Source organism: Gadus chalcogrammus, chromosome 22 (genome assembly GCF_026213295.1).
Source record: "Gadus chalcogrammus isolate NIFS_2021 chromosome 22, NIFS_Gcha_1.0, whole genome shotgun sequence".
Lineage (NCBI taxonomy): Eukaryota > Metazoa > Chordata > Actinopteri > Gadiformes > Gadidae > Gadus > Gadus chalcogrammus.
This window is the reverse complement of record NC_079433.1, coordinates 4113369-4138464: the sequence shown is the minus strand read 5'-3', so window position 1 is coordinate 4138464 and position 25096 is coordinate 4113369. Positions and strand designations below refer to the sequence as shown.

General features: G+C 49.1%; 1 protein-coding gene across 6 annotated transcripts; it reads left to right on the top strand.

Annotated features, from left to right (window-relative positions):
- The first annotated feature begins 775 nt into the window (after positions 1-775).
- On the top strand, positions 776-22980 carry ago4 (argonaute RISC component 4). 6 transcript variants are annotated; one of them, XM_056582768.1, is made up of 19 exons: positions 776-957; positions 9075-9249; positions 9910-10030; positions 11341-11522; positions 11913-12049; positions 12912-13046; positions 13728-13815; positions 13965-14112; positions 14462-14581; positions 15258-15419; positions 15942-16090; positions 16716-16900; positions 17756-17915; positions 18530-18701; positions 20256-20399; positions 20931-21065; positions 21350-21451; positions 21887-22086; positions 22611-22980. In XM_056582768.1, the coding sequence occupies exons 1-19, from the start codon at positions 939-941 to the stop codon at positions 22717-22719; spliced, it is 2643 nt and encodes an 880-aa protein (XP_056438743.1). In that variant the 5' UTR covers positions 776-938; the 3' UTR covers positions 22720-22980. The 6 variants fall into 6 exon arrangements, with proteins under 6 accessions (XP_056438743.1, XP_056438740.1, XP_056438742.1 ...); XM_056582765.1 differs by having other exon boundaries at positions 14462-14611; XM_056582767.1 differs by having other exon boundaries at positions 9051-9249; positions 15957-16090.
- The last annotated feature ends 2116 nt before the right edge of the window (positions 22981-25096 follow it).

The following is a 25096-nucleotide window of genomic DNA, read 5'->3' as shown; positions in this document are numbered from 1 at the left end:
TGTCACTCGACTGCGTCCCGCGTTCCTATTGGCTGGCGGGTCGACTTGGTTCGGCCCATATTTATGACGTTTTTTGTGGCGGATAATTTATGCAAGGGGAACGGCCGGTGGTTCGATGGAAAAGGCGGAAATGATACATTATGAATTAATAATTGATAAATTGATTAATATATCCCACGAGCGGTCTTGGTGAGTAGGTATTCTTACAGATAGATTTGGTTGTGGCATTTTTCCTCGTTTTTTTATGTCATAGGGGACGCTATGTTTTCTGAGGGCTGCTTACATGTCCTATTTTCAATAATTATGCTTGGTAAATAGTACATTTTGAGTATCTATATGATGAGAAATAGAAAATATACACTCAGCATATCTGGTGTATGTATTGTTTACGTCTGATAAATATAGTATTTTTATTTCAGTTAATTTCCTGTTACTGATACTGGATACTTAGACCTTATGATTCACAAATCAAATCATTTCTCTACTTTATTGTTTAAGAGTGGGGGATCAAATTACACACATTATTGACTGATCCCTGGCTGAAAAATACCTGAATCGTCAAATAAAATGATCATATCTATACGCTCAAATTGAGGAGAGAGTAACGATAAAGACGTTATTACCATCCAGCATTTTCAGATAAATACAACTGTTGGACCCATCTCCCCCAATTTAAAACGCCAGCGAATTGCGCAGGCGCACCGACGACTCCCAAGCTTTCTCGCCTGGCGCATGCTCACATTAGAAATCCCCCCCGCCCCCCCCCCCTGACAAACTCAGTCAGTAGACAACACATCCGAGAGAGCTCGCTGGTCAACTACGCATCAATATTCCTCTTTCTTAAATTAGCCACGTTAAGCTTCGCGATACCGCCCCCAATTTCAGTGTCGGTACGGAGCCGCCAGGCCGGGACAGAGACGGAGAGAGAGCCCTCGGCCATGGAAGCGCTCGGACCCGGTAAGAGAGGACACCTCAGACCGCAGGCGCCCCGTGTTTAGAGCGTGTGCGCACACACATCGCTTCACTGGGGGCCGTGGCTGCAGCGAGGCCTTGAACGACAAGACAAGCAACCTAGAAGGGGGAGGTGGTGGGGAGGTGGAGGGGAAAGACAAACGAAAGCTTTAGATTAGGCCCTAGCCCCATGTGTGACACATTATTTACATCGAGCACAAGCTTAGTGTTCGTCTTGAATAGCACATTGTACAGCAAGCGGTGTAGATAATTGATTTCGTGTGGCGGATATAGCTGCCCACTCGGCTGTTGATGGTTCTGAAGCACGTAGCGCTGGGGCTGGCATTGTGTGTGTGTGGGGGATTTAACTAGGACCTTCCTTCCTTCCGCGTCGTACGACGTGTTTACAATCATATATGTGAACGCCGTTCGCACCTGAAACCAACGACGTGTGACAGTGAAACACACCGATCTTGATCAGGTATTTTCCGTGGATAAATCAGCGCCCGGGTGTGTGACTAGTGTGTGCTACAGCGCATTTCAACGTTCGTCATCGGGAGCGGTGTCTCGGTCGTGTTGTGCTGCTCCTGGAGGGATGGTGGTGGGCGACCCAACACGGGTTTCCTGCACGGCACAACCCCCCCCACTTATCACGGAACACGCGAAGGCGACACATTTTTTTGCAATCTACTCATCGCGTGTGCTTGCATAATTCATGTTTCTGTCATCGTTTTACGCGCAATCCTCGCTTCTCCCCGGGAAGCCATCCCGAGCCTCTCTTCTCTCCCCCCGCCCGGTGAACACGGGACTGAGGGCTCCGGTAGGGATGGCGCTCTCATCGATCGGAATCGTGGTGGGGGGATTCTGATCTGTGCTCCGTTAATGTAACAAAGGCACCTATGCAGCTAAGCGGTAGAAGCCCCCTTAGGTATGTCTTATAAGGATGTCCAAGGAATAGCGGATGCACAACAAATACACGTTGCATGCATTGTTCACAACGACTTAACCGTTTATTTTTATTTAACGATTTTTATTAGATGTAAGCTTCGTTTGGTATGGCCTTATGCATGCAATAGCATGCTGGCACAGATATCTATAGAGGTTAGGGCTTTATTACAGTAATTTCGCATGTCAATCTGAAGGATACACAAATAAAAACGGTAAATTGTACCTACGCCAACAGAAATGTGTCATGTAGACCTAAACTTAAATATTTTTCACAAAATATTGCATTGTTCTCCGTGTGTGTGTGTGTGTGTGAGTGAGATGTTGTCTGTGTGATATTGCTGTGTCGGCCTATATGTGGTGGTTATACTAATTGGGTCTCTTTCGTCATTGGTTGACATACATCTACTCCAGTTGTATTCACTGCTTAATTTCATTCTCAGTTGTGGTTGGGTCTAAGTACACCACCCTATAGTTCCTAAACTGCTGAATGCTTTAAACTGTGCTTGACCCCGTCCTCTCCCAGTGGTTGGCTTACGCTCAGCGTCTCTCAATAAGGTATGGCACCCAGTTTTTAAGCTGAGTATTCAAGTTTTTGATTTGGACATTTATGTTTCATAGCTGCCAAAATCGTTTTGCTGGTTCTGAACAGGCGGCTGTTCTGTCATGTTGTGAAGATATGATGTAATGCCACAGTACTGAGGAATCCTCCTAGTTTCCTCTGGCAGCTCTGTGTCTGTCTGTGTGTGGGCATGGCTTGGGCTCAGGCCCGGAGAGTTCTGCATGTGTGAACCGTAACGTAAACACACTGAGGTTCGCTGAATCTGAATCTGCTTGTTGTTGAGCTGCATTGTGTATTGGTGTACTATGAGAAAGAAGTGGTTTGGCTGAACACCTTTTTATTATACCATTTTAATTTCTTCATTCATTATTACCCCTTATTGCCTGTATGTGTTAACAATGGGATACGTCAAGATGTGTACTAATGACCTGTGTGTGTGTGTGTGTGTGTGTGTGTGTGTGTGTGTGTGTGTGTGTGTGTGTGTGTGTGTGTGTGTGTGTGTGTGTGTGTGTGTGTGTGTGTGTGTGTGTGTGTGTGTGTGTGTGTGTGTGTGTGTGTGTTGGAATAGGCTCTCACCCACTGTTCCTCCTCAGTACTCTGGTCATTCAAAGGAGAAGGTTGCGGTGTATCCACACACTCAGTCTTTTTTGTTATGGCCGACCCCCCCCCCCCCCCCAATGAAATGATAAATTCTTCCCCCCTGCTGTATTGTCCGTCTGGCAATTGGCATTTATACGTTAACCTTCTGTGACGAGCACTTCCTTTGTTGTTAAAGTCACAGAGCAGCGCGACTCACACCATACAGGTTCTCCTGAACCCAGGAAAGCTGTGGTCTCCCCTTTTTGATCGTTTTGCCATTGGGGATTTCTGATTGTTGTTGTTGGGCGCTTTGCTGTTGTGCTATTAATACAGCCACCTAGCACCTTTTGCTGTAATGATAACCACGGACCCCAGGACCCTTGAGTCAGTAGCTGTCGGTGCTGCTGTGAAAAAGACCAGCCACAAACTGGATGCTGGACAGGAACCAAAAGATGGTTTCCAGGAACTCTCCGCTCCACCACGGTGGTGACGGGAGGTGCTCTGGGAGGAGGCTACTGAGGTGTTGATGTGGGCTGGTTCTACACCCAATCCTCCACCGGCAAGAGTGAACCTACCATGACAGAAGTGTGTTTATCTAGAAGGATGATGTAAAGGATTTGATTAGGGTTGATCACTTTATTGATGATGAGGCACAACGCAGTTGGAGTTTTCTTGGATCGGTAATGGATTACTTTGCATGCGTTGTGTATTTCTTTGAAAGTCAAAGTGAGTGTGGTTTGTTTATTATTGTCCACCTGCTGGCTGCATCATGTGCAGAGCCTTCAATACAGTGTTGACATCACATCATCTCCAGGGCCCTGAGGAATGAGATGCATGAGACGCATGTTCAAGACGCCTACTATGATGGAAATCTAGGTCTCTGCCAGCAACACTTTTCCCTCACAGATGGACCCCCCCCGTCCTTGCATTCGTCCTTGTCCTTACCCCAAACCTCTGCATCATGAAGGGGCCCTCTTAAGTCCTGGGGCCCCTGGGCAAGAAAATACCAAAGCCATTCCCTGTGTAGAAGTATTGCATGCTCCCCCTTATTTGCATTATATGTATGCGCGTATAGGCTGCCGCTTCCATCCCACCTTAAAGCTTCTATGAGTTGGGGGACCAGCTTTGAGGATTTCGTCATGAGGGCCCCCCCTCTGATGTTTGGGCCCCGGGGTCTGAGTGACGGAGCCTTTCATGGCTCCTCGCTGCTTTCCATGTGACCTGCAGCCTATTTTGTAGCGTAGGGTGAATGACGATGTTTATGTTGCTGTGGGGCTTTGTTCTTCTGTGTCTTGTTGTCAAAATTGATTCTATAAAACTAACGATTTAAGGCGAACCGAGTTGTTTTGTTGTTTGTTTTGGTTGTACAGTTTGGCTACCATGTTGTTGTTTACCTTCCGATCGTGCACTGCAAACATGGGAGTTCTGTCTGTGTCGCAATTGGTAGAACGTGTAAGGATAACACAGCACTTTATTAATAACAAAAATGATGACCATTAATTTGTTAATCTCCCGTCTGGGCCCAAATTTCTTTGGCATCGGTCCATTTGTTTAATGCCTGTACTTAATGCTTTGTCTTCTGGCGAGTTTTGTATTCGTCCCAATTCATATTTTAGAACGATTTGGCAAAGTTCATAAAGCAAATCTCTGTGGGTAAAGGCAGAGAGCCAGCACCAAGAAGCATGCACCGAATGTTTCGGGATATCTGGTTGCGCTGAAAGGTACAGGTAGTCCAAGGCAAGCCCTGGTTTGTGTCAAGACATGTGGGGCGATAGTGGGTAGGAGACACGCACACGCACACACACACACACACACACACACACACACACACACACACACACACACACACACACACACACACACACACACACACACACACACACACACACACACACACACACACACACACACACACACACACGGAGAGATCTGGTGATGGTGCTGTGGCAGCTGTAGAGGATATATTTAGGCAGCGTTCTGTTTTTGGTGAAAGTGGAGAACGGGACGATAGGAATCTCTGCGCTGTACGTTTGCATGCACAACTTCCTGAACGCCAGGAAGTTGTGCATGCACTAAGACCAAAAAATAGCTGCTTTCATGTGAGAGGACTAGTGGCGCTGTATATCAGTGTTTGTCGTCAAAGGGCCAGTCCAATGGTTTTGTCTGAACTAGAGGTTGATTCTTTTGAATCGTGATATGCATGTTTTGTTGTGACGGGTAAACCTTGTGTGTGTGAAATAGATTATGCAACCCATGGAGATGGTACGGACCCATGAATGAAATAGTGCGGCGTACAGAACTTGTGTGCTTGCGACATGTGTGAACCATGAGAGCGGTCCCTTAAATTGTGATGTCTCATTGTACTCCCCCTCGCAACCGGTTGCACAAACTCCACGACTGCATACGCAGAGGGCGACTTGTGACTGAAGCACTCAGAGGAGGTGGCCTTCACCACGCATCCACGGCGCTCACTTCGTCATCATCTGCAAACAGTAGCAAAAGTTGCTTGCACTACAATACGTGTTGTGTGTGTGTGTGTGTGTCTGTGTGTCCAAGGAACAGCAGTGTTTTCCTTTGGGTGGGCGGTGGGTGGCGGGGGGGGGGGGCGTGATTGTCTGTGGTTCATGCGCTTCACTTGATAACTGGAGCGTGCTCATGCACCATGGCCCCTCTAGCTGTCTGTTGACAATGGCATTAAACGGCTTGACCCCGCCCGGACCCCCCCTCGCTCTCCAGACCCTTGAAGACGAAGCCAGCGTATGGATGTACCAGAATCCTGTATGATCAATTCGGTTCTTACTTACTTCGACCCGCCTCAGGAACATCATGCATATTCATAGCGCGACTACTGCGATATGCAAATGTTGTTTTTATTATTTTTTTTTCTAATGGAACAAATCGTAGTGATCGTGAACGTGAATGGATATCTGTGTGTGTGTGTGTGTGTGTGTGTGTGTGTGTGTGTGTGTGTGTGCGTGTGCGTGCGTGCGTGCGTGCGTGTGCCCCGTTGCTCGCGGACCTACATGCTATGTTGCTTCATCATGACTAATGCATGCTGGTGCTCAGGTGTGCACGCACGAGGCTCCTTAGGTGGCTGGCTATGTAAATAACCGCGATTACGGCCCAGCCGTGCGTGCTGGCTGTTTGGGTTAAAGTGGGGACAGGCGGGCATTGCTATTTTCTTGGCCGAAGTCGGGCCGATGAGGTCATCTGTCCGGGGTTCTTGTTCTGCATTGGTCAAAGGAAAATGTTAAATGGTCGTTGGTTGCACATGAAAACGTAAACAGAGTGGTCGTTGCAGAACGCTCGTATGAAGCTGTATACACACACACTTTGTGTGTGTGTGTGTGTGTGTGTGTGTGTGTGTGTGTGTGTGTGTGTGTGTGTTTCCCCTTTTAACCGTCTGATCACACTCGTGTCGTTACACACTTTGATCCCCGAGGCGGCCAATAAAGTTTATCTAATCTAATAACAACATGAGGGTTTTTTTTTTTTCAATCCAAAATAACACCAACCCCTTGGCCTGCAGGCTGTTGGCTCCACAACGCACGCACGGGCCCAACGCCACAGTGCATAGGTTGCCTCCGTGCGCGCGTGTGTGCGTGGGGGTGGGACGTTTATATTAGGTACACTCGTAACGGAAATCCCAAGTTGTTTGCATTGTGTGTCCATCACCCACCCCCCCCCCCCCCCCCACCCCCACCCCCAGCCCTGTCTTTGGGAGCAGACCCCAGCCTTTGTCTGGGTGTGGTGGGCGGGTTGTCCCTGTATGTCTGGGTGGAGCTGGGGGGGCGGGCCCCTGGGTAATTGGGGGGGGGGGGCCATTGTCTTGAGGGGCCCTTGTTGACCCGTCTAGGTCAGGGGCCAGGGCCCCGGATCAATCACGGTGCGCGGGGCGCGGGCAGGCTGAGGTTTGTGCTCGGCCGACGGGGTCTTGGACTGGGAGGGTTCGCGTGTGTTGATGTTGGGAGGAGGAGGGTGGAGGGATTGGGAGGAGGAAGACGAAATGACCGCGCTGGGAGGAGTGGGTGTTGGGCAACAAGTGGCGGGAATCCATGTTCTGCTTTTGACGCGGTTCGTCATTAAGCGGCCATCTGCTTGTTTACTTTGGACTCTTAAATGTACTTGATATTAGCCAGGTCTGTCTGTAGCCAAGTGAGTGGCCGTGCTGTATAAACACATTTTGAGTGATATCGTGGAAGGCTTGAATTTAATTGGTGTACTAAGTGTACATAATGTTGACTACAGAGTTAAATTATAGGAGAAGGGTTGGCCCTAGCATAACATGAATGTGTCGACATACAGTGTACTTAACTTACACTTAATGTAAGCAATTATTGTATGTCGTACGTCCTGGCACTTAATGTACGCACTTATTGTATGTTGTACGTCCTGGCACTTTAAGTAGTACTAAGCATTGTGCAGCATTACCCTAGCTATCTTTGTTGCATACGGAATGGGTTAACCCAACAATTATTATTGTGTGGCACCTGTTTCTATGAAAACCCTTACTGTACCGACAGCGATATATTGTTTCTTTCTTCTGATAAATGTACTTGAAGCTTTGGATAAAAGCGTTTGCTAAACGCCCTAAATGATTATGTAAAGACACAACATTGTTGATGGTCTATACTATTATTAAAGGCGATTCATTTAATGAGTGCTAACACCCTGAACAAAACGTTCTCCACTAGCACTCTTCACGCGTTGGCGGGGGTTTGTCACACTATATATACTTCAGCGCAGGCGGCCGGGCTAACGAGCTAACCCTGCTACCAGTCATCAATTCTGCCCACCTGTTGTAGCTCTCCCTAATGTATTGCAGCGGCCTCTGCCAGAAGCATTAGCTAGGTGTGTGTGTGTGTGTGTGTGTGTGTGTGTGTGTGTGTGTGTGTGTGTGTGTGTGTGTGTGTGTGTGTGTGTGTGTGTGTGTGTGTGTGTGTGTGTGTGTGTGTGTGTGTGTGTGTGTGTGTTAGGGCGATATATCGATATTTGAAATATATAGATATTTTTTACGCGATCGTCATCATCGATATAGTTTCATTTGCGTTGAAAGTGCAGCATATTTGATCCAAATGACAGCAGTTTCGAACCACGACTGCCGCCTGCTCGTAACTCTGCTTATCTCTCTCCCGCTCGGCCTCCGGCTCACACACACTCTGCCCGGCCCCCCTTCCACTCACGTCACTTTTTAAAATCTCCTACGGCGCAAAACATGGAGTCCGCCGGGAAACGCGGCGCAGGGGAGCTTCATTCAACCATCAAACTGTATTAAATTCGGAACGGTAGGAATAGTAACGGTAACTCCAAACGGTAGGTAGGCAGGCTATACTAGTAATAATAACGGTAACTCCACGGTAACTCCCCCCTCTGCCCCCATTAGCAAGGCAGGTTAACGAGCACAGCGACGCAGGCAGGCTGGAAATGAGAGCACAGCGACGCCACCGATGTTGAATGACAAGTTGGAGCGCGGCAACGGCAACTATGTTATTGCGTCAAATATCGATATTTATCTTATATCGATATTCTGCTTGAAGATATCGAGGTGTGTGTGTGTGTGTGTGTGTGTGTGTGTGTGTGTGTGTGTGTGTGTGTGTGTGTGCGCGATGGAGTTCATGTTTTATTGAAGGTGAGCATATAGGGTCGTTCTCATTGATGGTTTGTTGGCCTTAAGTTTGTCCTGTACACTTCAATCCAGCAAGTTGTTATTCCTGCTTGTATATCCTGTACCGACAGCCTTCGTGCATTAGTGAGCTGTCACCTAACTATTCCTGGTAGTTAGCCTTACCTGGAGCGGGGTGGGGCAGGTCAGGGTAGTGTAGTGGCAGGTGGGCCTGACTCCCAGCCGAGAGGTTCTGGGTTCGATCCCCACCGAGGCGGAGGCTTGGGGCAGGTGGGGCAGGTCAGGGTAGTGTAGTGGCAGGTGGGCCTGACTCCCAGCCGAGAGGTTCTGGGTTCGGGTCCCACCGCGGCGGCGGCTCGGCGCGCGGGCTTCTGCTAAATCACAGTGTAGTACCCTCTCCGCCCCCCCCTCCAGGCCCGCCGACCCCGGCTCCCTCTCCGTTCCAGCCCCCCCGGCGGCCCGGCCTGGGCACGGTGGGGAAGCCCATCCGCCTGCTGGCCAACCACTTCCAGGTGCAGATCCCCAAGATCGACGTGTACCACTATGACATCGACATCAAGCCCGAGAAGCGGCCGCGGAGGGTCAACAGGTAACGTGTGTGTGTGTGTGTGTGTCTGGATCACTGTGTGTGTGGGGGTCACTGTGTGTGTGTGTGTGTGTGTGGATCACTGTGTTTGTGTGCGCGTGTGTGGGTCACTGTGTGTGTGTGTGTGTGGGTCACTGTGCGTGTGTGTGGATCACTGTGTGTGTGGGTCACTGTGCGTGCGCGTGTGTGTGGGTCACTGTGTGTGTGTGTGTGTGTGTGTGTGTGTGCGCGTGTGTGTGGGTCACTGTGTGTGTGTGTGTGTGTGTGTGGGTCACTGTGTGTGTGTGTGTGCGTGTGTGTGGGTCACTGTGTGTGTGTGTGCGCGTGTGTCACTGTGTGTGCGCGTGGGTCACTGTGTGTGTGCGCGTGTGTGTGGGTCACTGTGTGTGTTTGTGCGCGGGTGTGTCTGTCTTACTTATCAGACCAACTTTGTCTGTGGTCTTTCAACCGTAAAGATGGACATGAGTTGTAATACCCATTTATCCTTTGATTTTTGATTTTTGATTTTTGATTTTGTTCTAAAACCGGCCGTCTTCTAGTTGTTCTTCCAAAAACATTGCGGGGCGATGTGATCAGAATCGATTGTCCTAGTTAAGATCGGTGGAACACCGCTATCGGCGCTCCCCTAGTCCCGTCTGATCGCTCCACTCTGTGATCCGCCAGGGAGGTGGTGGACACCATGGTCCGCCACTTCAAGATGCAGATCTTCGGTGACCGGCAGCCGGGCTACGACGGGAAGAGGAACATGTACACGGCCCACCCGCTGCCCATCGGGAGAGACCGGGTCGGTACCCCACCGTTCACCAGCCAGTACTGTGTCTTAGCCCTGCGGCCCCCAAGTGGTGGTTCGAGAGACCACGCAGGGCCACCTGACGATCAATGGCGGTCACCCAAGATTGGTGACCTTTTTAAGCTATAGCTGTTTACCCTTGAATTTCTGATTGAAGTTAAAATTATTATTTTCAAGGGTGAAATATTTGAACTGTACGCAAACTATTTCTCCCATGACGGTGCCTGACATTCCCACAAAGAGCTGTGGCTATACTGGGTTGCTCTCAGTTAAATAAGTATTAGATAGAATAGGTATAAGGCCGTGCTCCCGTGGCTAGAAACTATGCATAAATGTTGTGCTTCTGCTGTGAAGGACCATAAACTTGACAAATATTACATTTAAATGCTAAATGACATTGTGAACCTTCAATCCAAATTGCTGCATGTTTAGCAGACGGTACATTATTAAAATGCTTGTCTGGGCCATGTCAAGGGTAGGACACATCAAAGTAGATGAGCGATGTTTCCCTGTCTCCCTCACACTCTTTCACTCTCTCCCTCTGCTATTTATTTCCCATCTCCCCTGTGCTCATCTATTATAAACACACACACACACACCTTACTCTCTCCGTCCGTTTGACCTTTGCTTTCCTCTATCGCTCACTCCTACCCGTCTCTCTATTAATTATATAATATCATCTGGTTTCCCTGCCTCCTTCACCTCCCCTCTCTCGTCCCGCTTTATTTCTCTTCTCTTTCCTCTCTCTCCCTCACTGTCTTTTCTTATGTCCTCTTGCCTCTCTCTCCCTTTGTCCTTACTCTCTCTTGTCTCATCCCACTCACGGTGCTATTTTCGTATTTTTCTTTATCTCCCTCACTGTTATCACTCTTTACTATCTCTCTCACCCTACATCCGTCTCTCTCTCTCTACATCCGTCTCTCTCTACGTCCATCGTTCTCTCTCTACATCTGTCTCTTCCTCTAAATCTGTCTCTAACCGTTTCACCTCTGATCTTTCACCCTCTGTTATCCGCTTTCTCTCTCTCATCCTTCATCTCTCCTCCCTAATGTTTCCCTTTCCCTACTCAAACACTGGGTCTCTCATGGGCTCTCTCATCTCCCTTCAGTCTCTCTCACTCTCTCTCTCTCTCTCTCCCTCCTCTCTCTCTCTCCCTCCTCTCTCTCTCTGACTCCCTCTCACTTCCACCTTCCCTCTGTCTTTTTTTTAATCTATTTCGGTCACTTGCCCACCCACTAACTTCCACTCTCCCCCTCTCTCTCCCCTCTCCCTCCCTCCCTCCCTCCCTCCCTCCCCCTCTGCAGGTGGACCTGGAGGTGACCCTGCCCGGCGAGGGGAAGGACCAGACCTTCAAGGTGTCCCTGCAGTGGGTGTGCGTGGTGAGTCTCCAGATGCTGCTGGAGGCCCTGTCGGGGCACCTCAACGAGGTCCCGGAGGACTCGGTGCAGGCCCTGGACGTCATCACGCGACACCTGCCCTCCATGAGGTCAGCGTCTCCCCCGTCCTCCCCCTTCCTCCCCCCTTCCTCCCGTCCCTCATGTGGGAGAGTCCCATTCAGCTTTTAGGATTTGAAATTATAGATTAATTCTATATATCACACCACTTTTTGTTCAAGATTTGACGTCTTAATATCTAAAAACTTAAAATTAATGTTTTCAAAAACATTTTGTCTTTACCAATATGCAAAACCAAACACATATTCTTAAATATATCTTTATGCACAAGATATGCTTGGTAGGAGTGTAATGATGGAATGTGTGGAAGTGCCATCTATATTTTGATGTGTCTTCGTTGGGTTTTGGGCACTGGGTTAGAACCTTGTGTTGAAGCTCATGGTCCGTTCTGTCTTCCTCTTACCCCCCCCCCGGGACTCCAGGTACACTCCTGTGGGGCGCTCGTTTTTCTCCCCCCCAGAAGGCTACTACCACCCCCTGGGGGGGGGGAGGGAGGTGTGGTTCGGTTTCCATCAGTCTGTCCGTCCTGCCATGTGGAACATGATGCTCAACATCGACGGTGAGACGCGCAGGGAAAAATTTATTTACATGTTACATGCCAGACAGTGGTGCCAGATGGGGCAGATTTCCCACCCAATCCGGCAGCCAGATTGGGTGGGAAATCTGGCCCAATCTGGCCGTACATAACAAGGCGGAGAAATAGTGATGTAAAAAAAACGAGTAGAATAATGACAATAACAATAACGCTACAGAAAGTATTGAGCCAATGTTTACATGAAGCGGGAGGTGATGAATAGCTACTGGTTGTGTCCATTGATGGCTTGTCGTTTACATTTCAGGGCATTGAACTGATTTCACGGCGTGTGCCGCCAGCTCACTGATTCGGCTTTGTGATGGCGCTGATGAGCTGTTGAGTAGATGTTAATTGGGTAGGGAGGTCGTTAGTGAGTGGAGTGATTGATCCCTTGCTCCCCCTAATCTGTGCTGCCGGCCAAAGCCCTCTGGAAGAACACTTTAATCACAGCCTCTTTCGTCAATACAATCAATATTAATTGGGAGATTGATTGCTGATCTCATTGAAGACCACCCACCAGTTTGAACCTTTTTTAAGCCTACTGTGACGATTGCCTTATACCTTGTCGCATGACTGGACCAACACCAGCACACACATTTTTGCCTTTTATTTAGTTGATAAAAAAACGATTTTCTTAGGATGTTGTCGTTGGCAATCATCCAGGACATTGCAGCTATCCAATGTCAAGAGTGTCAATCTATTGATTTGGTTAATGAGCCTAATTGTCTTTCATCTTCGATCAGTCTGATGCTAATCCCACCTCCCGACTGAGCGCACGTAAAGTGTTTCTCACCTCTCCTCTTGACCGATGGGTGTGTTGACGCGCCTCTCTCCTCTCTCTCCCCAGTGTCGGCCACGGCGTTCTACCGGGCCCAGCCGGTCATAGAGTTCATGTGTGAGGTGCTGGACATCCAGAACATCAACGAGCAGACCAAGCCCCTCACGGACTCCCAGCGCGTCAAATTCACCAAGGAAATACGAGGTCGGCCTCACTCTCGCACTCTCTCACACACACACACACACACTCTCACACACACTCGCTCTCACACACTCGCTCTCACACACTCTCTCTAATACACTCTCACACGCACACACACACACACTCTCACACACTCTTTCTCACACTCTCTCATACACTCTCACACGCATATATTCTGTCACACACTCTCTCTCACACACACACTCTTACTCTATCTCCCACACAGTCTCTCACAAAATCTCTCTCACACACTCTCTCTTTGCACTCTCTCTCTCTCTCTCTCTCGCACACTTTCTCTCTCGCACACTCGCACACTCTCTCTCTCTCGCACACTCTCTCTCTCTCTCTCGCACACTCGCACACTCTCTCTCTCTCGCACACTCTCTCTCTCTCTCGCGCACACTCACACTCTGCTTGAAACATGATTGGTTGGGTTTCCTCATCACATGGGCACAAATGCGAGGAGATTGGCTATTTGGCCGCTGGGGTCGTATTTCTATTTTTAACGTTTGTAAAATGTCCCATTTTAAACCCGAAAGTGTTTTCTAACAGCTCCACACTCACTTGTTAGGAATGGATGAGATTTGTAGAAGGCCCGCGCTCAAAGTGGAAAGTGGTAAACTGGCTGTGGCTTTGTCACAAGTGTGTGTGTGTGAACACGTACGTGTGTGTGTGTGTGTGCAGGTCTTAAAGTGGAGGTCACACACTGCGGTCAGATGAAGAGGAAGTACCGTGTGTGCAACGTTACCCGCCGTCCTGCCAGCCACCAGACGTAAGCCCCGCCCCCCCCCCCCCCCCCCCCCTTAACCATACTTGCAACGAACACACCCCCACCCCCAACCTCCCCCACCCATCCTCCTCCCCCCCGTTTGGGAGCTTGACGTGCGTGTGAACCCCCCGGTGATGCCCCCCCCCCCCCAGGTTCCCCCTGCAGCTGGAGAACGGCCAAGCCATGGAGTGCACGGTGGCCCAGTACTTCAAGCAGAAGTACAGCCTGCAGCTCAAGTACCCCCACCTGCCCTGCCTGCAGGTGGGGCAGGAGCAGAAGCACACCTACCTGCCCCTCGAGGTGAGCACAGAGGCTTCCAGTACTCAGGGCTTTTATTGTGGAGTTTTTTGTGATTCATGACGGGAAGTGTGTCTCGTTTTCTTTTTTCTTTTTTTACTTAGTATAATTCCGTATTTTCTTCTCTTTTCTCCACTTATCACGCCGCAGCAAGAACAAAAAATGATGATTTACTTAAAAAAAAAAAAAAAAAAAAACTTTAAAGAAGGAGTTCATTTGAAAAGATATTCTCCTGAATCACTTCCTCCCCTGTTGCACCACAGATACAACCTGAACTCGACTCGTTCTCCACGAGCGTCCAGTTGGAGGTTCCAGTTATTGTAGCCTGATCCATTTGTCGTGCGTGTGTTAGGTGTGTAACATTGTGGCCGGCCAGCGCTGCATCAAGAAGCTGACAGACAACCAGACGTCCACCATGATCAAAGCCACTGCCCGTTCTGCCCCAGACAGACAGGAGGAGATCAGCCGACTGGTGAGTGACGGCGCCCTCCTCTGGACAGGGGTGGGTACTGCAGTATATATTCCCATAAATAATAATAATTGTATTTACATGTCATGTATGCATTTATATACTCGCCATTTTTTTTGCCAACTACCTATTTATTTGTATAAGAAATGTATTTCTATTAGTTTAAATTCAATTTATTTAATCGGAATGTGGAATGTGGCTCAGGGGGTAGAGCGGGTTGGCTGGTAACCGGAAGGTTGCTAGTTCGATCCCCGGCTCCTCCTCGCTGAATGTCGAGGTGTCCCTGAGCAAGACACCTCACCCTAACTGATCCCGACGAGCTGGCTGTCGCCTTGCGTGGCTGACGCCGCCGTCGGTGTGTGAATGTGTGCACGAATGGGTGAATGTCAGGCCATATTTGTAAAGCGTTTTGCCACTGGTTTTGCCACTGGTTAGAACTGCACTGTATAAATGCGGTCCATTTACCATTTAATCAAACGTAACAGGCTGTTTCTACAAGACTTGACCTTTTCCAACATGTACAATAACTTCCGTACGCTAACGACGTTCATGTGTAACTCCCTCGTTCAAGAGGGCAAGCCGCCACCTTTGTTCCACTGTCCCCACGGTAACGAGCTACATGTCGACGCTCACCGCGTGCTGGCTCTGACGCCGTCCTCTCTCTATCCCCGTTGTCCAGGTGAAGAGCAACAGCATGGTGGGGGGTCCCGACCCGTACCTGAAGGAGTTTGGCATCGTGGTGCACAACGACATGACGGAGGTGACGGGTCGGGTGCTGCCCGCGCCCATGCTGCAGTACGGGGGTCGCGTCGGCAGCGACTCGGGCCGGGACTGTGGCAGGGTGAGTACCGCGCGGGGCCGGGGTCAGGGCGGCCGGCACGCACGCCGGGCGCAGACGGGTCGATTTAGTGATGTCACTAATGGGGGGTCGGGGTTTTGTGTGGTCGCTAACGGGTTGTTTTTGTGAAGTCACGAATGGGGGATAGCTTTTGTGATGTCACTAATTGGGTAAAGCGTTTGTGATGTCGGGGGGTCGGTTTTGTGATGTCATTAAGGTGCTGACTATGTGATGCCACTAATGGCTTGATTTTTGTGATGTCACTAATGGCTAGATTTTTGTGATGTCACTAATGGCTAGATTTTTGTGATGTCACTAATGGCTAGATTCTCTGATGTCACAAATAGGTGGTGTTCGTGACGACTTTAATTACTATAGTTTTTCACATCACTAATAGATAAATCTTGGATTGGATTATGAACATCACGCTTGATGGTGGGGGAACAGGGGGGGGGGCCTTTGGGGTTTCTGTGGTACCACCTGCTGTGTCGACTCGCCAAACCGGGGGGATAACTAAGGGGTTAGGGACTCTCTCCGCAGAATAAGACGGTGGCCACGCCCAACCAGGGCGTGTGGGACATGAGGGGGAAGCAGTTCTACGCCGGCATCGAGATCAAAGTGTGGGCGGTGGCCTGCTTCGCGCCGCAGAAACAGTGCCGGGAGGACCTGCTGAAGTGAGTCCTGGACCCCCCCCCCTTTGATGAACCTATGAACCTAGACCTCCTGTTGTCCTAGACCCCCTTCTGACCCAATAAACCTAGACCTCCTTGTGTCCTGATCCCCTGTATCCCAAGGTCTTACACCAGTGGTTCCCGTCCTCCTTTGCCACGTCAAACACATGTTTAGCTCTGAAAAGCCCAACTTTAACTTTAGTGCATCTGGATCCATGCAAAATAAGTTCTTACCCGATCGACATCTGCCGGTGATATCAATGTTTCCAAACCATAATCACATCGCTCTGCTAGGATGAGCAGTAGTTTTTGCTTTATAAGACCTCTATGAGACCTTTTATCTTTTCATTTGGCTGAAATGCATCATTAAATACGTAATTGAATATGTCAGCATTCTCCTGCGACATCAGGCGAGCCCAGTAGCACCCCCCTATAGTTCGACACACAGCCCCAACGTGGCTGTGTAAATCTCTTAGGAAACTTTCTGATTGACTGAGTTAACACTCTCAGTACACCAGACATGCTGATTGGCTGAGTTAACACTCTCTGTACACCAGACATGCTGATTGGCTGAGTTAACACTCTCTGTACACCAGACATGCTGATTGGCCGTTCTACCCTCTGACAGGAGCTTCACGGACCAGCTGAGGAAGATCTCCAAGGACGCGGGGATGCCCATCCAGGGCCAGCCCTGCTTCTGTAAATACGCCCAGGGGGCGGACAGCGTGGAGCCCATGTTCAAACACCTCAAGATGTCCTACGTGGGCCTGCAGCTCATCGTGGTCATCCTGCCCGGCAAGACCCCCGTCTATGGTAGGGACAGGTCGTTGTTTCTTTATTCGTTGGGATTTGTAAATTTCCGTTTTATTTACTAGAAGACCATGTGTGGGACTTGTAGTTCTTTATCTATTGACTAAAAGTCCATGTGTGGGATTTGTAGTTTCCTATTTTCTTGACTCAAAGTCATGTGTGGGACTTGTCGTTTTCTATCTATTGACTACAAGTCCATGTGTGTTGGACTTGTAGTTTTCTATCTTTTGACTACAAGTCCATGTGTGTTGGACTTGTAGTTTTCTATCTTTTGACTACAAGTCCATGTGTGTTGGACTTGTAGTTTTCTATCTATTGAGAACAAGTCTATGTGTGGGACTTGTAGTTTTCTATCTTTTGACTACAAGTCCATGTGTGTTGGACTTGTAGTTTTCTATCTTTTGACTACAAGTCCATGTGTGTGGGACTTGTAGTTTTCTATCTATTGACTACAAGTCCATGCGTGTGGGACTTGTAGTTTTCTATCTATTGACTACAAGTCCATGTGTGTGAGACAGCGTTATGCGAGTACAAAGTTGCACAGCCCCATGATGTGGGGGTTTTAAACGTGTCCGGTACAAGCGGCGTTTGGGGAGTTTGGTATTGCCCACTTGGCATTGGATACCTCCACTAATGTGGAATAGATCGACCACAAGGCTCATGCTCGGGTTACGAATGGATAGTGATGGCTCTGAGATATACTGTAAACAAAGAAGCTTCTTCCCCGTTCACATTATCGGCCCCTTTGGGAGTCACGGACGCTTCCAATCCATTTCCTATTTTCTGCACCAGTAGACCACAAAAAAGTCATTTTCTGATCCTGGTTCTCAAATGACGTGATGTTTCCCCCCCCCCCAGCGGAGGTGAAGCGTGTGGGAGACACCCTGCTGGGAATGGCCACCCAGTGTGTCCAGGTGAAGAACGTGGTGAAGACCTCCCCCCAGACCCTGTCCAACCTCTGCCTGAAGATCAACGCCAAACTGGGGGGCATCAACAACGTCCTGGTGCCGCACCAGAGGTCAGCATCCCCACGCTGCGACCTTCAATGGCTCCCATGCTGTGCTCGTCGATAAACTATGTTCCTATAGCCACTCTGAAAGGGGTATCCTCATGGACTTACATTGGAAGTAAATTTAGTTTTTTTACCCTTTTAGCAACCTCTAGTAGCTTGACTTGTAGCCCAACTTATAGTTATACAATTCCCGTGGATTGGTTTGTTTTATTCTTGAGAAACAGTCTAGTTTGGATATTATTGTCGTGGAATACACAGCTGCAGTAGAAAAGCTACGGCTTATAATGGCACTAATCTGTGTTCCTATGGCTACTCTGAAAGCCTCTCTTGAAGGACTTGACTCGTAAGATTAGACTAGTAAAAATATTAAACCTTCGTGCTTCAGCAAACTCGAGTAGCTTGACTGTAGCTTCATTTGTAGTAAGAGAATTATAGTAATTCTCAGGGATGGTTGTGGTTTATTCTTGAGAAACAGTCTAGTTCAGGATATATTTTGTCCTGGAATAAATAGCTGCAATTAAAAAAGTTACATAGTGCAGCTTTAACTCAATAAAAACAAGCTACATAAATAAAACCATCTCATTGGCTCCCCCCTCTCTCTCCCCGCCCCCCCCCCCCAGGCCCTCTGTGTTCCAGCAGCCAGTCATCTTCCTGGGGGCGGACGTCACGCACCCGCCGGCGGGCGACGGGAAGAAGCCGTCCATCGCGGCGGTGGTGGGCAGCATGGACGGACACCCCAGCCGCTACTGCGCCACCGTCCGCGTCCAGACGTCCCGGCAGGACCTGTCCCAAGTAAGGACCGTGCCCCCCCCCCCCCCCCCCCCCCAACCCCAGTGTAGAGCCGGGGCCACGGGTGCTGTGAACGCATGATTATTTTTTTCCGCTTTATTCTTTCAGGTCTGACTTTGAAAACGTTGCCTTTCAAAAAATGAGGCCATGACTAATTTTCTTCTTTCAACATGCAAGCGTGTTGCTTTCAAACTTTCCGCAGCGAACAATGTAAACAAACTCTTAGAGTGCCCTCTATGTTGCCACCAGGTGTGGTTTTGAAAAGGCTTATCTGTCTATCATACATCTGGGTGGCTTCTCATGATATCAATAGAGGAGGGATTTCGAATTGTATACAATAAACACACTCACACCTGGTGGCAACATGGCGCCCCTTTAACAGACATGTGTGTGTGTGTCTTGTGATTCATACTAGGGCTTTGACCTTTGCCCAAAAATCATATTCAAAGTTTGTTTGTTTCTTTATTAATATTAATATTTGAATATATCCGAATATTTATTATTAATAATTTGACCATTAAATGCCTTCAGTAAGGCCTGGATTGGGCTTCGCGAGGATTGTTTACCAGCGTTGCTATGGTTACCGGTCTTGCGTGTTCCAACGGTTTATTAGGTTTCTAATAAACCGCTGTCTAATCAATGCTTCATTCACTGCCTCTTCCGTGGTCATTACAATATTATGAATAGACTGCGTCGGGTTCTCCGACGTCTCTCCCTCTTGGCCTGCCCATAACAGGTTCAGATATTAAGGGCTGCCTAATATTAATTCGAATTTTGATTTATTTTTTGATATTCGAATTATATTCGAATGACGAAGTTCGGAGTCAAAGCCCTAATTCATACCGATCCGACAATTTATAGCGATCATTACCAGATGTATTCCCCAGCTGAAGATTGCGGATGGTATTCATATCCACTGTGACCCTACGTTTTTTTTACAGTAGCTGTCGTTGCCGTTCACAACTGAACTGACGACCGGCGCTGTTAGCATACATTCTGGGAATAACGTCCATTTGTGTGGCACGACACAAACCAAGAGTGTCATATCGGTTTTACTCAACAAACACACACATACCTCCAGTACTTTGGTCCGGTACTAATAATAATAATAATTTTTTTTTTTTAAGCGCCTTTCAAGGTACCCAAGGGCACTGTACAAATAAGATACATAAAGTCAATACAAAGTACATATAGTCAAGCAATCAGACACTGACACTATATGCATTATACACTCAGACAGGGACAGTCAGAGAGCAAGCGTACAGGACGGAGATTGACACAGGATGAACGGATGCAAGGTACAAAGGGAAAAACACCCATAGAGACACTCAGAGGGGAAAACAAACAATGCATAGGGCGTAAAGTGCACACCAGATGTAGGGACGAGAACGAGTAAAAACAGGGCAAATAAACGGGTAGAAATCAGAAGGCGGAAAGGAAAGCTGAACTAAAAATATGTGTTTTTAACGTTTTAAAAAGTAGATAAGGTTGTGCTTGTACTATGTCCCTCCTCCTAACCCCCTCTGCTCCCCTCCCCTTCCACTTCTCCTCCCCCAGGAGCAGCTGTTCAGCCAGGAGGTGATCCAGGACCTGACCAACATGGTCCGGGAGCTCCTCATCCAGTTCTACAAGTCCACGCGCTTCAAGCCCACCCGCATCATCTACTACCGGGGGGGCGTGTCCGAGGGCCAGATGAAGCAGGTGAGCCCCCCCCCCCCCCCCGGCGACCCCATGACCCCTTGACCTTTTGTACCTTGACCCTTTTGAACCTTGGGCCTGACGATGGGAGGGGCGTGCACACAGACAGCCCCGGCGAATGAGTTATGAGGGTCCTTTAACCGCAGGTCCCTTCTCATGATGTGCCACTGACTGTACCGACAGCGATATATTCTTGTTTCTCCTACTTCTTGAAAAATGTACTTATTGTAAGTGGCTTTGGATAAAAGCGTCTGCTAAATGTATACGTGTTGTGCCCACGTTGTACCACGTCACCGTTGGCCGTAAGCCTGGACAGGGTGTGTTTTAACCCGAGTTTGGTCGGGTCTTTCCATCATGTTACGTCTGGTCTGCTGTTCACACGGGTCTTTAGGTGAGCACTTCTAACTGTGTGTGTGTGTGTGTGTGTGTGTGTGTGTGTGTGTGTGTGTGTGTGTGTGTGTGTGTGTGTGTGTGTGTGTGTGTGTGTGTGTGTGTGTGTGTGTGTGTGTGTGTGTGTGTGTGTGTCTCTCCCAGGTGGCGTGGCCGGAGCTGATCGCCATCAGGAAGGCGTGCATCAGCCTGGAGGAGGACTACCGGCCGGGCATCACCTACATCGTGGTCCAGAAGCGCCATCACACCCGCCTCTTTTGCTCCGACAAGTCCGAGAGGGTGCGCACCGCCTACTTCTGCATTCCTATGCATTTTCACATTCATTATTCATGGCCTTGAGTCGTGGTGCCTCTTTACCCGTTCAGTTACACAGGGCCTGACATGTATAATTAACTAGAGCGTGACGTTAAAGACCGCAAGGGTCACGGGTTTGATTCCCACTCGGGCAACCTGTAGTAAAATATGTAATGACTACAATCATGCACTTTAACGTACCTAGTGTGAGTGTTTCTATTATCAATAATTAAGCTATTTTTTGTGTTATTTTTGGCTTGTGGCCACAGGTTGGGAAGAGCGGGAACGTCCCGGCAGGAACCACGGTGGACAGCACCATCACACACCCGTCCGAGTTTGACTTCTACCTGTGCAGCCATGCAGGCATCCAGGTGAGGACTGGCCCTCGCTCTGAACCCCCTCTTGGTATCACCGTCTCCCTTTTTCTCTGGGGGGAGAGTGTGCTGTTGATGGCTGCCTAAAGTTTCCAACCAACAATCAATCTCGCACACCTCAAAATCTCTATCTCCTCTATGTACCTTGCAGTTCACCGGTTTAGCATCTCTGTTCCTCTCCCTCTGTCCCTGGGTCTCCGCCCCTCTTTCTGGATTTTTAAATGTACACCAAACAAATATGCTTTATCCAAAGAAAGTACTTTTTGTGACTTTTTAATCTGTTTCACTGTATTTAAATTCAGGTCAAACGTCCGGGCCATTTGCCCAGAATAGAACAGTAAAACCACAACACCGTAGTAAACCGTTGACAGGCTTTGTCTCAGCGTCTTGGGTGACGTTTAAAGTCCTGAGCTTCCCCTCGCTCTCCCTCAGGGCACGAGCCGGCCCTCCCACTACCACGTCCTGTGGGACGACAACTGCTTCACGGCGGACGAGTTGCAGCTGCTCACCTACCAGCTGTGCCACACCTACGTGCGCTGCACCCGCTCCGTGTCCATCCCCGCGCCCGCCTACTACGCCCGGCTGGTGGCCTTCCGCGCACGCTACCACCTGGTGGACAAAGACCACGACAGGTAGGACCGCGTGATGGGTCTTTAATAGGCATGGGGCTCCGGAAGTGTGTTTGATATGTATAAAGAGAGGCTCTGCTGTGCAGTGTTATGTTCCTCATAATGCTAGTTCCCCCGGAAGTGTGTGTGTGGTCCCCGTAACTGTGTGGGGTGTTCCCGTAAGTCTGTGGGGTCCCCATAAGTGTGTCAGGTCCCCGTAAGTGTGTCAGGTCCCCGTAAGTCTCTAGGGTCACCATAAGTGTGTGGGATGTTCCCGTAAGTCTATGGGGTCCCCATAAGTCTCTATGGTCACCATAAGTGTGTGAGATGTTCCCGTAAGTCTGTGGGGTCCCTATAAGTGTGTCAGGTCCCCGTAAGTCTCTAGGGTCCCCGTAAGTCTCTAGGTCCCCCATAATTGTGTGTCTGGTCCCTGTAAGCGGGTCTGGTCCCCCGTAAGTGGCGACGCCATGTCAATTGTTCCTGTCTCATGACCACAACCCCCCTTGCTCCCCCCCCTCTGTCCCCCTCTCTCCCTCCCTCCCCCACAGTGCGGAGGGCAGCCACGTGTCGGGCCAGAGCAACGGCCGGGACCCCCAGGCGCTGGCCAAGGCGGTGCAGATCCACTACGACACCCAGCACACCATGTACTTCGCCTGAACACCACCAGACGCCAGCTCCCTTTTCCCCACTTCCCCGCCCCCTTTCTCTCCTCTCTCTTCCGTGTCTGTCCTCCCCCCCCCCCACTACCTTAAACCTCCCTTTTTTTATTGTTTCTCTATCACTGTGTCTCTCTCCCTCCCCGCCGTCGGTTATCTATGTCTCTCTCCCTTCTTTTTGTTGAGGATCCTCCCTGACGAGGCCTCAACTCTGCCATCTTTCTTCGCCCTCCTGGCACCTTTCTGTTCGAACTGGGGGTGGGTGGGGGGGGGAGGGAGGGAGGGAGGGGACGGGGACGCAAACACCAACACCAACAAGAGTTCTGTACGGAGCCGCCTCTACAACCAGCAAATCGTGGCAACCGTGGAACCCGATGCACAATCGATTTTTAAAAAGACGACACACACACAGACCCCATTACGAGCCATTACTGGGACGGTTCCATTGTTTTCTTTTTTTAACCCAAACCGAGTGATCGTTCCTCAAACCTTGATTTGTTTTTAAACCGGGCGGCGGGGGGGGGGTAAAAAAAAAAAAAAAGAAAAAAAACACGAAACAACAACATGGCCGTTATGTGCTGGGTGAACTCGCTGGTGGGCGGCGCCGCGTTGCCATGGCAGCTCCCATCAGCCGACAGGACTCTGACTCTACCTTTTACCTCAAAGCCCCACGCGGGCACAACTCTGTCACAAGGTCTTGGGTTGAGTTTTCCTTTAAGGGGAGGGGGGGGGGGGGGGGGCTACACGTGGGGAAAGGGGAGTTGAGTTTTTTTTTTTCAGAATATGTCTATATATAAATATCTAAATATATGATGCATATATTTTTTGTTCCTTTTTATGAGCGTGCGCGTTCGGTTCGTTTCTTTACAGTCTTCTACAAAAGCGAGGTGACCTTGGTCAAATCCACTGCTCCCCCCCCCCCCCCCCCCCCCCCCCCCCCCCCTTCATTTAGCAACAAATAAGTGTGTGTGTTTGCTTTTGTGTATGGCAGTGCCTGTGTGTATACAAGGGGTCGGTAAAGTGTGTGCGTGTGTGTGTGTGTGTGCGCGTTTCATTGCAAGCCACTGCATTGTAAAGGGAAAACTGCTGTAAAAGCCTCAGATGCTGATGTTTTTATATTCACACATACAGGACATATATAACTTATATTTAAATCTATGAGAGCAACTTTTAAGCAGATGACGTATCTTTTCCCCCCTCCAGGGGGCGGTATTGGCAGTAGTCCCAGGTCTGTTATTCAGCGGAAGCTCTTTGGTCACTCTGCGCGTTTTTTCGGTCCTAACAAATACTACTTCACTGGGTTTTTGCGAACTCTGTATCCTACTAACGTTGGCTGTCTGGCTGGTGAAATCAAACGTGACTTTTAATGTCACTCGCGACACCCAACGGTTTTCTGTGTACAGTTGAAACTGTCCCAGAGTGGTTACCATAGCAGCAGCAGTGTGGAGTGACCCGATTGGTTTCCAGGGGAAACAGGCTTGGGCCTTTTCATGTAGCAGCGGTTTAGTGTGCGTTTAGATTCATTCACCTGTGGCTCCAGATTTGGCCACCAGATGGCGCTGTCTGAGTGCGGTAGGGCTTCAAGCCACAGAGCCCTGATAATCACCCGATTGAGGCGATGTTGATACACTGTCAAAAGAGGATTGGTTGTTTTATTTTAATCTCTTCCCCCACAATAGAGGTGCTAGCCATCCTGTATTGTGTGTGTGTGTGTGTGTGTGTGTGTGTGTGTGTGTGTGTGTGTGTGTGTGTGTGTGTGTGTGTGTGTGTGTGTGTGTGTGTGTGTGTGTGTGTGTGTGTGTGTGTGTGTCCGGCCATCGCTGATACTGACCCAGGCGAGAGGGGGACAGAAATGGAGCGCACTCAAACAACTCACCTGACCTTTTATGCATTTATACATAAGAATCGACACAAAAACAGATTTGTAAAAGTTTAATATAAGACGTTTTGGTGGACATTCTCTTGAAGAAAATATTGTCGTTTAGAAATCGGTAGATGACCGTCGGTGTTGTTATTGTTCTGTGTCGTTGTTCTTGTTGTTACTATGGTGATGACATTTTAAGGTTTGGTAGCAAAGCCACTTGTGTAGTTTTTATATAGTGACTTTTAGAGTGAGCCTGTGGGTCAGTGGAGCTTTGTGTTGGAAAACTTAATGGTAGCATTCTGGCCATGAGAAGGAGAGTGACGACAAGGAGGAGAGGGAGGGCGAGGCTGCAGGGTGGCTGATTTTATACTCCTTTTTTGTAGCTACCGTTGTGTGTAAAGATTGGAGTCAGCCTCTGCTTATTAGGGATAGGGTGTGGATGAGCAGGCAGCTGATTGGTCGGTGCCCCCTGCTCGTCAGTGAGGGTGTGGATGAGCAGGACGCTGATTGGTCG

What these genes read in the sequence shown, in the direction of transcription:
- ago4 (XM_056582762.1), top strand. An exon ending in GCGCCCTCCTCTGGACAGGG is followed by an intron (nt 14,612 to 15,257) that starts GTGGGTACTGCA and finishes CCCGTTGTCCAG; the next exon opens with GTGAAGAGCAACAGCATGGT. An exon ending in TGCCGGGAGGACCTGCTGAA is followed by an intron (nt 16,091 to 16,715) that starts GTGAGTCCTGGA and finishes ACCCTCTGACAG; the next exon opens with GAGCTTCACGGACCAGCTGA.